The 14,370-nt window shown below is 43.8% G+C and overlaps 1 protein-coding gene across 1 annotated transcript; it reads right to left on the bottom strand.

Moving 5' to 3' along the window:
* Positions 1–416: 416 nt before the first annotated feature.
* GABARAPL1 (GABA type A receptor associated protein like 1) lies at positions 417–8,980 on the bottom strand. Its single transcript, XM_060658403.3, has 4 exons — positions 8,611–8,980; positions 3,763–3,841; positions 2,616–2,734; positions 417–1,741 (listed from the first exon to the last, which is right to left on the bottom strand). The coding sequence occupies exons 1-4, from the start codon at positions 8,698–8,700 to the stop codon at positions 1,676–1,678; spliced, it is 354 nt and encodes a 117-aa protein (XP_060514386.1). The 5' UTR covers positions 8,701–8,980; the 3' UTR covers positions 417–1,675.
* Between the last annotated feature and the right edge of the window lie 5,390 nt (positions 8,981–14,370).

The following is a 14,370-nucleotide window of genomic DNA, read 5'->3' as shown; positions in this document are numbered from 1 at the left end:
CCCCACCACAACTGCCGTGGAACAGTAACTCACGGTCCCTGGAAAGCTGAGCAAACCTGTCTATGCATGGCCCTATGTGAGCACTCATTTTTTTTTTAATGTTTTTAACGTTTATTCATTTTGAGACAGAAAGAGAGAAAGCGAGTGGAGGAGGGGCAGAGAGAGAGCGAAACCCAGAATCTGCAACAGGCTCTAGGCTCTGAGCTGTCAGCGCAGAGCGTGATGTGGGGCTCGAACCCACGAACCGGGAGATCATGAGCTGAGCGGAAGTCAGAAGCTCAACCGACGGACCCATGCAAGCGCCCCTGGGAGCATTCGTTTCCAGCAGCCGCCCTCACTCAGACTTTCCTGCTCACAGACCACACGCCATCTATTCTAATACACACTCAATAAAAGCAACATTTCTGAACTCGTGGTTGGTTTTCAAGGTATGCAATTATTTTATTTCCTTGGCCTGACAGCATAAACTTCATTACACAAGAATCTGCAGCTGACAGAACTGATACAGATTTCACCCACAGGAAGGACCCTTTGCATTAGCAGAGATGAACTGAAATGTCATGACTGGGTGCCACTCCTGCTCCCCACCCCCACCCATATAATCCCCAAAGTGAAAATACTCAGAATCAATAGAATCCCCATGAATTACTAAATCATCCCCTCAAACTTTCCTAACTAGCAGCTGCAGTCAATGAAAACCAAAGTAAGGAAGCAGCTGGCCATCACTTAGCGTTTCGGTGTGCATGGGACTAAAGGGACAGCAACAAGGGAGCAAGAATCCTGGCTGAGTGGGAGGTGTGGCCCATCGGTCTCACCTCATACCTGCCCCTTCCATCCTAAAGACAACTCTGTCCCCTATACGTGGAGCCAAGTTTGGGAGACGCTGAAGAAGTGGTTCTAGCCCGTAACTGGAAATGGTTGTGGCTCATTAATGTCCAAGGTAGGTATGGGATAAGGGGCACCAGAGAGAGAGCAGGTTAGACAGAGATGCCCAACTTCGTCAATTCCAGTTTAATGCTATCGAAACCATATTCATAACCATAACGTCCCTCATGGCTGGCCCCCGTTTTCCAGTGGTGAGAACGTGCCATCTAAATGTCTGCCCCATGTCTATCAGCACCCTGTGGGATAACGACTGGGATGGGGGAGGTGTGGAGACGGGAGATCAGGGTCACAATGTTTTAACTACAACGGGTCTCTTTTGGTCCCTAGGAATGGTCTACTACCAGAAGTCCTAAAACATCCGCAGCCCCTTTCTCTACCTATCTTGTGCAAGTGTCAAAAATAGAACCTCTGCCCAAAGAGGAGGGAGAGCAGGAAGTCACTGGTGGTCCCCAATCATCTCTGGCCCCAACTTGCCCGCCTCCTGCCTCTTCTGCGAGGTGACACGAAAGTTTATTCCGAAATGTGAAAATTAAATCATCTCCGTTCTTCTATCCAAGCCAAGCCAACAGCTCTGTCCTGACATGCTTTCCCCCTGGGCCGAGGAAGCAGCGAAAAAATATCAATTGGGCATGTGAAAATACGATGACGGTGTGCGCAGTGTAGTGTTTCCAGAGGTCTTCCCCTTCTGTCTCCTCCACCGTGGGAGCCCTCCCTCTCCTTCCCCAAGTCCCACACACGCCCCTCCCCCTACCCCCGAGTCCGCGTGCTCCCATCTGCCGGCTTCCGCCACTCACTTCCCATAGACACTCTCGTCACTGTAGGCCACGTACAGAAAATAGTCTTCCTCATGGTTGTCCTGAGGGAAGAGACAAGAGGACTGTTGGAAAACATCATGTTCGTTACTTAGGATTCTGAGCCTCACCCACCCTGGTAAGGGAGGTACGGGAGGCGTCGTCAGACTCCACGAAAAGAAGAATAAAGAACAAACAAAAGTGACTGGAATTCGGCTTCTGAGTTCACAAAAAGCCTTCAGGGAGAGCATCGACACGTAGAAGTATCGGGAGAAGAACACGACCCTTAAGAAAGCTTACTCTAGCAAGGGAAACACAGATACAAAAATATACATACACCAGAATATACGCTAACGGGGAATATATGCTCCGGGATAAAAATGAGATTAAGAGATTGTTGGAGAAGTTGACACAACTCGCTAACCGAGCACAGAAAGAAGGCAGTACCACATGAAATCATTTAAGGAATACAGGTACATAACTGGGTGATACAGCAGGACAAAGTGTTTTTCTACAGGTTTCTCATTAGATTCTGACACTTTACCAATTCAAGCAAACAGAATCACATAAATTGTTCCCTCCAACCGAGTTTGTCTGTTAAGACGAATGAATTGATTTAAAGGCTTGGCCTTAGAATTTTGAATTTCACTTGGAATTTGCAATCAGAAACCATTGCTTGTGGTTTCAATCGAGACGATCCAAGACGACCACACCAGAATAAGGCAAAACTGAGAATTCAAAGACAATGAATCTAGTAGGCTGCTCAATCCCTAAAGGACAAGTGACATCGAATCTCCCAGTGCCTTACACCGCTGTGTGTAAGGCGATACAGGTAAGTAACACCTCTTGCCCCACTTCCCAGGTGTGTTATCAGCAGACACTGGAACAAAGGCTAGAAAACAGCAGACTGCACAGTATTGTTGTGACCGGGACGCTTACCTCATACAGCTGGCCCATGGTGGCGCTGGTGGGAGGGATAGTGTTGTTGACAAAGAAGAATAAGGCGTCCTCAGGCCTCAGGTGGATCCTCTTCCGGATTAAGAAGTAGAACTGGCCAACTAGATAAAGGAAGAAGGAAAGAAGGCAATTAGGGAAAATAAGGGATTATGAGAAGAGTAATTCCCAGGGGAAAAAAAAAAAAAAATTCTGCATCGGTTCCCTTTAAGTACCAGCTTTAGATCAAATCTCAGCAGAACCAAATACTGTCCTACAGCTTTAGAAATAGAAAGCGCAACTCGAAGGAGCCTCCATATTCCCTGACAGGTCACAGAGAAGCTTATTCAACCCTTCCCCTCTTTACTCAATTCCAGATGCTTTACTTGATTTCAGACGTAATGTCAGCATCTTCCTTCAAAGCCGGAGGATGACTTTCAGGGAATGCTATGTACATCTAGACTGAAATAGTCTATCATTGTCTAAACGGAATCTGGAACACACTTCCATCCCAGTTGCACCCTATGACAAACCAGTGCTGGGGGAGAGGTCTACTGGACTCCAGTAATCTCAGTATGATCACTCATCCCAAAGTTGGGGTAACAAGTGGGGTTCAATGCTGTACCTTCTATTAAACATACCGAAAAAGTTCTAGAAGGCTGGCAAACGCACCTACAAAATCTTCCCAGTGTTTCCCGGATTCACTGGTTCTTCCATTAAGGATCATTAGGGTGAAGAATTAATACATTCTTTGTAATCCCAAACAGTGTCTACAAAACGTATTGCCAAAAACCGTAGCTGGAAGAGACCAAGTCTTCAGCTGAGACTCTCTAAAATGTGATCTTCCCTCTGATTTTCCTTTTGGAATAAATGGAATAGCACAAGAACAAAGCTGGCTATAAGTGGTTTAAGTGAGAGGCATCTGGTCTTTGCTTTCAATGTCGTGCCTTCTGCTGTGTCTAAATCACACAAGACACGTGACGGGACATGCGTAAGGGAACCAGCAATGACTCCTGTTTGAGTTCCCCAACTATCTGGAGAATCCCACCCGCCTTCTTCAACTCTACCCTCTCTCAACCCCACAATCTCAGGCATGCAGGCGGGACCAAAAAGGCCATGGGAAAGGAGCATGTGGAGAGGGAAAAGGCATTACCGGTGAGGTCAGAGGGCACTAGGTACTTCCTCTTGTCCAGATCGGGCACCCTGGCCTTAGGAGCCTTCTCCACAATCACCTGGTGGGGAGGAGAGAAGAAAGAACAGAATCTAGTCTTTTTTCTTCCACATCCTACAGTTCTCCTATTTGAAGTGAGTTTGTCTAGACCCATTAAAACGTTCCCATTTCTTATTCCCCCTTACCTCTTACAAAAACCTGTGGGGGCGTGGGCTTCCTCAGTGAGGTTATAGTTCATTTTACTACATTAAGAAGAGAATAGAGGCACGTGATGGAAAGTAAAGAGAACCTTGATTTTAAGTGATTACACATTACCTGTCAGGCGCAGGATCTATACTTCCTGGTATTTAATAAGAGCAGTGAGAGGACTGCTCATTCCTCAGATGGCCCTGAGTAACTATTAGTTTTATTCTTTCCTATGAATGCCATTTATTCAAGGTATAGGTAATGTGCTTTAAGTGTTATACTTTGTCAAAATTTTCAAGAAGGACTGCCAAAAACCACGTTCGAGGCATGGTTTTATTCTATCAAAGAAGTACTAAATAGTTCTTATAGTAAGATATCCTGTAATATGAAGTCACTACAATAACCCATTTATCAATATTGATTGTTTATTTTATGGGATTTTTCAACGTCCACATCAAATATTTCTAGAGTACTTCAAATTTTATAAAGATCACATGGTCCTGTAATGAAGAGAAAAAAATGAAGATATATAAAAATTAAAGACTCTATGCATAAAATTTTAAATAGCAATTTAAATAATATATTTAAGTTTATGTAATTACAAGTATTTATAATTTTTTAATGCTTATTTATTTATTTTGAGAGAGAGAGAGCACACACACGCGGGCTCATGAGCAGGTGAAGGGCAGAGAGAGAGGGAGAGAATCCCAGGGCAGAACCCAACACGGCCCAATCTCCACGACCTCAAGATCACGACCTGAGCCGCTATCAAGAGTTGGACACCTAACCGACTAAGCCACCCAGGCACCCCTATTTAGTATTTACATCTGTTGTATGATTTAATTGACATTACAAATATTTAAAATCTATTGTAGAGCCATCGCTTTAGATTTTTACTTTAGAAAATACCATCATTCCTGACTAAAGATATGGCAAGTACGGAAAAGTTCTAGAAGCAGAAGTAACAGAATCCCTATGAACTGTGTGATCAAAGGTCACTCCTCTCAGCCACAGTATTCCAGTGACTTTTAAAGGAAGAGAACTTTCCAACACCTCTTTTACAGTCGTGGTACTGATACAATAAACTTCAGTAATCCATCAAATATGTGAAGATTTGTTTCTAAATACAAGGATGGACTTAAAGGGAGGGACTTGGTGCCTGAAGCTACTAAATGAAAGGGAACACATTAAAATAGTGAAAAACACCTGGGTGGCTCAGTCAGTTGAGTCTCTGACTCTTGGTTTTGGCTTGGGTCATGATCTCAAGGCCATGGGTTTGAGCCCCACATGGGCCTCTGCACTGATGGGGCAGAGCCTACTTGGGATTTTCTTTCTCTCTCTCTCTCTCTCTCTCTCTCTCTCTCTGTCCTTCCACTGCTGGTACTCAAAATTAATAAACTTTTAAAAAAAATAGTGAAAAACAGGGGCGCCTGGGTGGCTCGGTCAGTTAAGCGTCCAACTTCCGCTCAGGTCATGATCTCACTGCTCTTGAGTTCAAGCCCTGTGTCCGGTTCTGGGCTGACAGCTTAGAGCTTGGAGCCTGCTTCGGATTCTGTGACTCCCTCTCTCTCTCTGCCCCTCCCCTGCTCATGCTTTCTGTCTCTCAAAAACTGAATAAAGGTTAAAAAAATAGTGAAAAACATCATTCTGTGTTTCTGGAGAAAAAGAATCTTGTAGTACCAGGAAGACCAGAAGGATACAGTTCCACTAAAAAATTTAAAAATAAAAACCGGAGGAAAGAAAAATACATGAATCAGAAATTTTAAAGAAAAAGTAGCAAGAGGTTCAGGGAGAGACCGGTGAAGGCCCAACAATGAGGACAGACAGGAGGCAAGACAAGGCTAAGGAAATCAAAGGGAAAGAGACGGAGCCTAGCACTGTCTCTCCAAGGAACCCTGAGACCTGTCAGCTCCCATCAGTAAGAAGCAATGGAAAGCACGAGAGCAGAAAAAGAGGACAATAAAATAGACTGCAAATAAGACATCGGGACAGGAGGCTGGGATCTGGAGAGGAAAAAGAGGGGTAATCGCTAAGGCCAGAGCTTACCAGAAAAGATTCTAGGTTTCCAAGAATCCCAACCCTACTCATGGGCCCTGGGCTAGATGCTTTTCCTCTCTGGTTGTCAGTTTCTTTTTTTCTTCTTCTGTGCAACCTGCCTGATATTCCACAGGGCCCTTCACAAATTTTTAAAAAACAGACCTGTTTTTTAAACTGTTCCCAAAGATTTTTAATCTATTCCCAAAGATTTCCTACAATGTTGCAGGTTTTCGATACACTGTAGCTATGAAGATAATTTAAGATCTCCAGAAACCCTGCCCTCTCAAGGCATGAGCTCATCTATGATGGTAGCTAAGAAATAAGGCCGGACCTTATTTGAGTTATGTGAGCAGTCAGGGTACGTGATTGCTTTGGTAACACCAACAGTTCAGTGAGAAGGGGCTTTAGAAATCACTTACCCTAACCCTCTTTTCTGTAAACAGCAAGATTAAGGGTTCTGCCCAGAACCAGAATCGAATCTCACAACTCAGAAAGCAGAGCTTGTCTTCCTGCATCACAACTGCAAAGACAGTCACAGCCTGGGCACCTAAGGAGCAGCTGGGAGGCCTATAAACTGGTGAAAACCCAACTGGAGGAGCCATGAGATCTGAGTAATGGTTCTAAGAGCTTACAAATTATCAGAGGTGAAACATTTCACACCAAACAATGAGCTGGAGAAGAACAGGGAGGATTAGTCGAAATATTCTGGGTGAATGCACGTAAATGATTGAAATGGGAAGTGCTCACTTTGGAAGAAATACATGGGAATTTTAACTAGAGGTAGGAACAGGGCCATTTCAGAGTCTGTCCCTGTCCCTCTTAGGCAGAGCTACTGGAACAGAGCTTCGTAAGAGAGTTCTGAATGAAACGGTAGTCATTTTGCTCCACGGGTTACCTTTCTGGCATCATTAGGACTCTGACTGTGAGGGCCACAATGTTTTTTTTTCTTGATTTCCAACACCTAACAGTGCGAGGCACACAGGGCACGCTTGCTTAATTCTGTTGACTAGAACTGTACGAGTTGAGAAACCAGAGATAGAATCTCAGCTTTGCCACACACGAGCCACAGGAAACCTTCGGGAATACTTAATCTCTGGGTGCTTCAGATCTTTCCTCTGTAGAATGCGATCGCAACCGTGTGAGGATTAAGAGAATAAAGTCAGAGCGTGTAACACATTGCCAGATACAGAGTACCTGACCAGTCAATGAGAGTCAGTTGTCATTTGAAAATATTATAAGAGAGTAGGATCACTATGACCACAAAATTGGGGGGAACTTTTAAAGCAGTCATCCAAGGTCCAGGGAGCATAACAAATAATTTGTGAAGGATCCTTTACTGGGTGGGTGATAGGGCTAGCTTCCCCTTTGAGCCAAAAACTCTTGTGTGCAATTCCTGGGGGAATGGAATAGCCCTAATGTCTTGCTTCCTCGTAAGAAAAGGACCGTAAGGGGTTTCTACTGCTGACATAAGGCCCAAGTTGCTTCCAGAAGCTGTAACGCGACGAAAGTTAGGGAAGGTTTGGAGAAGAGTCCCAAAGAGTACCTGCAGGTCAAGAAGGCATATCAGATTATCACAATCACTTTACCTGTACATAGCATGTAATATTTATCCCGATGTCCCTGCCTGAAATTAAAAAGTATAATGCGCCTCCATCTCCCAAACCCAACGGGGGTTGCTCTATCACACTCCAAAGTCTTCTGCCTTGCAATCAGGCTGCGCAGCCCACACTGGAGAAAAACCAGGCAAGTGGCGGGGGAGGGGATGATAGAAAAAACGCCCGGATGCAGAAAGCTACCTCAATGTTTCTTCTGTTCCTCCCCACTGCCTGCGCTAATTTTAGCCACATAAATCAGCTTCCAAAACCGAAAAAAAAAAAAAAAAGCCAAACAAACAAAAAAACCGGCCTCAGTCCTTCCGCATTGTATCCAGGTACAATCTGATCGAATAAGCACCGGGGGGGAGGCTGGCTGCCCCCACACATGCCCCTGGAGCCAAGAACTATGAGGCAATCGGGCCGTGGCGCAGAGAACGTGACCTTGTTTTCTGGGCCAGGCCTGTCTTGTGGTGCGCACCCCACCCCCCGCCGCTTTCTAATTCTTACGGAATAAAAGGAAGAATCCACTGGCTTCCGAACCTTTCCCTCCCAAACCCAATGTTATGAGGGCCAAAGCCAAGTTAAGGGAGAAGCATCTAAGGCCAGAAATCGAGGGGCGCAGACCTCACTGCATCAAATGATTTCCAGAACGACTTCCCTGCGATCTCAAAGGGAGATGTGTGGTCCCAACCCGATCCTTCTCTCACAAAAGGGCCGCATTTTGAACACATCCCAATCTGAACATCTCTGAATCCTGCTGAGTCACTCAAACGTAGACTCCGCTCTAAAGATGCGGTCAGCTCTAAAGATGACGGGCCCCGGGGAGATGGGTTTCAAAAGCTCCGCAACCAGGTCCATTCCACCGGCTCTCCTTGCAGTGAAGGGCGTTCAGGGCTCAGTAACCGTAGGGGCCACCCTTCTTCTGTGCCTGAGGGCTGCCATCACACTCCCTCGTCCCCACGATCCCGGCTAATCGCCTTCCCCTCCCCCTCCCCGTTCCCATTACACTCACAGGGACCCTGTCCGGATATTTCTTCCGGATCTTTTCCCCTTCCTTTTTCCGATACTCAAAGGGATGGTCCTCCTTATATTGGAACTTCATGATGGACCGCAGTGTTTCCAAGATCCCCGGACGGGGCCTGCCGCCGTCGCTGATGGTTGCGTCCCTCCGGTCGCGCTTCCCTCTGCCCAACTCCGATAGGTATCAGAACTGCCTCAGAAATGTCAGCTCCCGTCGCTGCGCAGCTTGGCAGAGCTTTCAGAAGGGATGTCGGGTCCCCTCGGACGCAGGTAGGGACCGTCCAGGTAGAGAAATCCCAGCCGCTTTTCCCGAGAGCTGGGAACACAAAAACAACTCGGCAGCTCTTTGGTATTGTGACGTCATGACGTCCCGCCTCCCCGCCCCGCCCCCCCGGCGTTCGGACCGCGCGGGGAAGGGGGGAGTGGAGGGAGAAACGCGGCAGATTGCCCAGTGTTCTTTCCAAGCCAGACTCTCCTGAGCAGTTCTTTGCAACCATGAAAATCCTGTACTTCGAATTTTATTGGGATTGTTACATTAAGAATGGCTTGAAGGGGGGAAAAATGTTCTAGAGATCCGTTCTTCCCTCTTTGTCGCTGTTTCTTGGTTTGGTCCAAAAACAAACACAGAGGGCAAAAATCCAGCTTTTTCCACCTGATCCGGGATCTGGAGTCTAGGGAAAGGAAGAACGGGGTTCCTGGGTTCCTTTGGCCACTGCAGAAGTGCGCGATCTTGCATGTTGCCCTTTGCGCCTTCAGCTGCTCCGCGGTCTAGGCTGGCTCCCTCCGACCGTGACCCTTCCTTCACCACGCTGGCGTCATTCATTTTGTTTGGGTCCTTGCCGCAATTTGCTCCTAGAGCAGCGGCATAAACAGAGCATGACTCAGGAATTTGAGGAGATGTATAAGGTGAAGGGCATGAGATGTAATCAAGGTCCAGAGAAGTGATGTCAGTCATGACTGCTAAGGGGCTTCACTCATGTTCCAATATAGAAATGATTCGCTTTCTCCTATTAACTCAGAAGTTGGGCCTGACTTCTGGAAAAGAAAATACGGAGCAAGTCAGGTGATTAGCTCAGTATTTCTCAAACATTTCTTTTTTTACTCGGCAAAAATTCACCAGAGGATAGTGCCGCTTGTTAAGCGTCCCTGAGGTGAAAAGAAAGTGCCACCCGAATAGGCAGGTGGAAGACTGGTGGACCAGGTGCCATTGCGCGCCCCTGTGCCCCTGCCCTTTCCCCACTAAGAATCAAAGGACGGGGGCGGCGGCGGCGGCGGGGGGGGGGGGGGGGGAGCCTTTCCAACCGCCTCTAAGGGCAGTGATTTCAGGGACCTGTATGGGGAGGGCAGCGAAAATGGTGAAAGATGCATAAGAGACAGGAAGGGCTGCTTTGCTGTGACCAAGCCCAGGGAGCTCTGACATATACAAGGGCAGTCCCTGTCGCCTATCTTTTATTAAGGTCTCAGTGTCTTTGGTTTAAAAAACCCCACAAAATAAAAGAAATTAAGTTTCATTGTTGAAAAAAGGAAAATGAAGAGCATAGTCTTACTTCTTGGTATTAATTATTTTTCTCCATGGCATCCTTCAGTCCTTTGTATAAATATCCAGGAATTATTTTATCACATTACATGTTTATAATTTTCAGTCTTTATTTTGAAAATGAAATTTTTAGCTCATTTTAGCTTTGACCCAATATAGCTAAGATCTCTGAAAGGAAGTACTTTACAACCAGTTGAGAAAAGTAATCATGATGGAGATTAATATTTCAAGAGGGTTGTTGCCTGATCACATCATAGCTAGTTAAAATGCTGATTTTAACTTTTATTTTAAAAATACCTAAGCATAGTGGCAATTTATATATAAAAAAAATCTGAAGATAAAATCTCAGGTTAATATTTCTACCTCAAACCTTTTATAAAATCCACAATCTGTCGTGTTCCAAAATTTACTCTCTACCTTTATTCTCAGCATAACATTTAAAATATTATGCAGAGGGTAATTTTGTAAATTAACACATTTAATCAGATAAAATATCCAAAAAATTTTTTTCAATGTTTGCTTATTTGTGTGTGTGTGTGTGTGTGTGTGTGTGTGTGTGTGAGAGAGAGAGAGAGAGAGAGAGAGAGAGAGAGAGAGAGAGAAAGAGAGAGGAAATGCAGGTGGGAGAAGGGCAGAGACAGGGAGACAGAGAATCCCAAGCAGACTCCACAATGTCAGTACAGAGCCCAACATGGGATTGGGACCCATGTACCACGAGATCACGACCTGAGCTGAAAGCAAGAGTTGGACTCTTAACCAACTGAGCCACCCAGGTGCCCCCAAAATTCATTTTGTGCCAAAGACAAAATACTATATTAAAAAGCTCACATTTCAGGAATTCTCATGCATTACTGAGGGGAATGGAAATTGGCCTAGCCACTTTGGAAGACAGATTGGTGGTTTCTTAGAAAACTAAACATATTCTTACAATATGATCCAACAATCATCCTCCTTAGTATTTACCCAAAGAATCTTTGAAAGTCTGTCCACATAAAAACCTGCACATGGATGTTTATAGCAGCTTTATTCGTAATTGCCAAAACTTGGAAGCAATCAAGATGTCTTTTCGTAGGCCAATGGATAAATTGTGGTTCATCCAGACAATAGAATATGGTCAGTGCTAAAAGGAAATGAGCTGTCAAGCCATAGAAATACCTTAAATGCATATTAGTAAGTGAAAGAAACCAATCTAAAAGGCTAAACACCATATGATCCCAACTGTATAGGATATGACAAAAAAAAAAAGGCAAAACTATGGAGACAGTAAAAATTCGGTAGTTGCCAGGGTTTGGGGGTGGGAGGGGGGAATAACTAGGTGGAGGATAGTGAAAATTCTCTGTATGATAGTATAATGATGGATACATACCAGTAAACATTTGTCCAAACCAGTAAACTGTATCACACCGAAACTGAACCCTAACATAAACTATGGATTCCTGATGATTATGATGTGTCAGTATAAGGTTCCCCAGTTGTCACAAATGTACCACTCTGGTGGGGAATACTGATAATGGTGGAGGCTATGCATATATGGAGGGCAGTAGGTATATGGGAAATCTCTGTACCTAAAACTGCCCCCAAAATAATGTCTTAAGAAAAAAAAGAAAAAGGCTTACGTTTTGTAAAATATACATTTCAAAATTTTCTTGTAATCTTCTAATTTTTTTTATGTTCTCAAGGGTTAGAATGTTTTCAACCTGTTGTGAACATTTTCAAATATGTAAAAAATTTCAAAAAATAGTATGATGAACATGTATACACCCACCACCTGGATTTCTTTCATTTGGAAGTAAATACAGGGGTGTCTGGGTGGCTAGATCTCTCTGCCCCTCCCCAGTTCACGCTCTCCCCCTTGAAATAAAAAAAATAAACATTAAAAAAGGAAAGTAAATCCAAACATCATGACACTTCACCCCTAAATACTCCATATACCCCTGCTGAGAATAACAACATGCTCCTACATAATCATGATACTGCTATTTCACCTAAAAAATTACCCATATTTTCAACATTATATTTTCTCAATTGCTTTTAAAGTACCTTTTATAAGTTTCCCCCCCGAGTCAATCATTAAAATAGGAAAACAGCTGTAATTGACCATATAGACAGGTCTGGCTTCTTTTTTATTCAGGATATTTTTATGTTATCACATTCGAATTAATATGTAACAACAAACACATGAAAAGATTCTCAACATCACTCATCATCAGGGAAATGCAAATCAAAACCACAGTGACATGGCATCTTACACCTGTCAGAAGGGCTAGTAACCAAAAGACAAGAAATAACAAGTGCTCGTGAGGATGTGGAGAAAAGGGACCCTCGTGCATCACTGGTGGGAATGTCAATTGGTGCAGCCACTGTGGAAAACAGTATTGAGTTTTCTCCAAAAATGAAATATAGCAATACCATATGATCCGATAATTCAACTACTGGCTATCTACCCCAAGAAAATGAAAACAATAATTCAAAAAGATATATACACCCCACTATTTTTTGCAGCATTATTTACAATAGACAAGTAATGGAAGCAACTTAAGCGTTGCTTAAGTATACATACATATACACATATACATACAATGGAATGCTACTCGGTCGTAAGAAAGAATGAGATTTTGCCATTTATGATGACGTGGGTAGACCTAGAAAGTATTATGCTAAATGGATTAAGTCAGGCAGAGAAAGACAAATATCATGTTATTGCACTTATATATGGAATCTAAAAAATAAAACAAACAAACAAACAAATAAGAACAGAAACAGAATTATAAATACAGAGAACAAACTAGCAGTTGCCAGAGGGGAAGGATCAAGGGCATGGACAAAACACGTGAAAGGGATTAAGAGGTACAAACTTCCAGTTGTAAAATAACTAAGTCACAGGGATGAGAAGTATAGCATAGGGAATATGGGCAAAAATATCGTAATAATGCTATGTGGTGACAGGTGGTGACTATACCTACTGTGACGAGTATAGCATAATGGAAAGAATTGTCAAATCACTATGTTGAACACCTGAAACTAATAGAACATTGTATGTCAACTATAATTTAATAAAAAATAATGTGTAAAACCAGAATATCAATGTATTGATCTCCAGTGAGAAATGTATCAATGAGGTTCAGCTACTTACAGCCATTTGCTAAACTCACTTGATAAGCTTGAGATTTAAACAAAGGAGTTAGTTGATTCAAATATGCCAACTACCAGGAGCATGAGACTGACAGACTCTAGGACCAGGAATCTTCCTTGCCCTGGGACCGTGCATTGGTAGATCTTCCTTCGTAATAGTTTGAATGTGCCCACTCTGCTCTGTCCCAACTGTCACTATCTTAGTTTAGTTTTATTAAAAAACAAAACTCAACCGAGTACATTTAAAGATCTTATTGCCTTTATTCAATGCTCTATGAATTGGGCACCTAACAGACGTAAAGGCACTCTGAAAGGCTGGACAAAATGGAAGACAGAAGGTGGAAGGGGAAGGGGCAAAAAAGTTACTAGCCACCAGTGGATTGTTTGTGGCCAAGTCACTTTCCTTTAGGGGCCGTGTATGAACCAGACTAAAGCTATCTTGGACAAATCTGCCATGATGATGTTCTGCGATCTGCAGCCTTCTTGAACCTGCCCCCTCCTTCTTCCTTTTTGTTTAACCACACTCTTAAGGACATCCCGGGGGCATAACATCTGCTTTATCTGCTTTGGGGATTCGCAAGACTTTTCCTCCAGGATGGCCTCCCCGCACATACTCCCCAGCCTCTTGGGTTATAAAACAGGTTCCCTGTCACGGCATCCACTCTCTTGGGCCTGTCTAGTTTGATCTGCCTTCTTGTGGAGTGCTGCCAGGACAGGCCTCTCACTTTCCTGATAGCTGGCCATGGCTTCCACTATGCTGGCCTCTAGGTACTCGGTTAGAACCAAACTGCTTACTCTAACATTACTTATGGTTATGTCCTGAGTGCTTGGATACAAAATAATGACCAAAAAATGCGCAGTATGTCATAGTCATAGACATGCGCATTTGTCATAGTCAAAAGAACAAAGGGATTTTTAAACTTAAGTTGGTAGATTAAAAGAAGATGTATTTGTTTTCCACTAAAACGACTGTGTCATAGATTGAATTGTATCCTCCCAAAAGGTATTGAATTTCTAACCCACAGTATCCGTGAATGTAACTTTGGAAATAGGGTCTTTGTGGATGACCAAATTAAGATGAGG

Source organism: Panthera onca, chromosome B4, assembly GCF_046562875.1.
Source record: "Panthera onca isolate mPanOnc1 chromosome B4, mPanOnc1 haplotype 2, whole genome shotgun sequence".
Taxonomy (NCBI): Eukaryota; Metazoa; Chordata; class Mammalia; order Carnivora; family Felidae; genus Panthera; species Panthera onca.
Note: the sequence above shows the minus strand (reverse complement) of the source record. Positions and strands in the feature narration are given on the sequence as shown.

What these genes read in the sequence shown, in the direction of transcription:
- GABARAPL1 (XM_060658403.3), bottom strand. Translation starts at nt 8,700, where the DNA reads ATGAAGTTCCAATATAAGGAGGACCATCCCTTTGAGTATCGGAAAAAG. An exon ending in AATATCCGGACAGGGTCCCT is followed by an intron (nt 3,842 to 8,610) that starts GTGAGTGTAATG and finishes CCTCCCCACCAG; the next exon opens with GTGATTGTGGAGAAGGCTCC. An exon ending in AGTGCCCTCTGACCTCACCG is followed by an intron (nt 2,735 to 3,762) that starts GTAATGCCTTTT and finishes TCCTTTATCTAG; the next exon opens with TTGGCCAGTTCTACTTCTTA.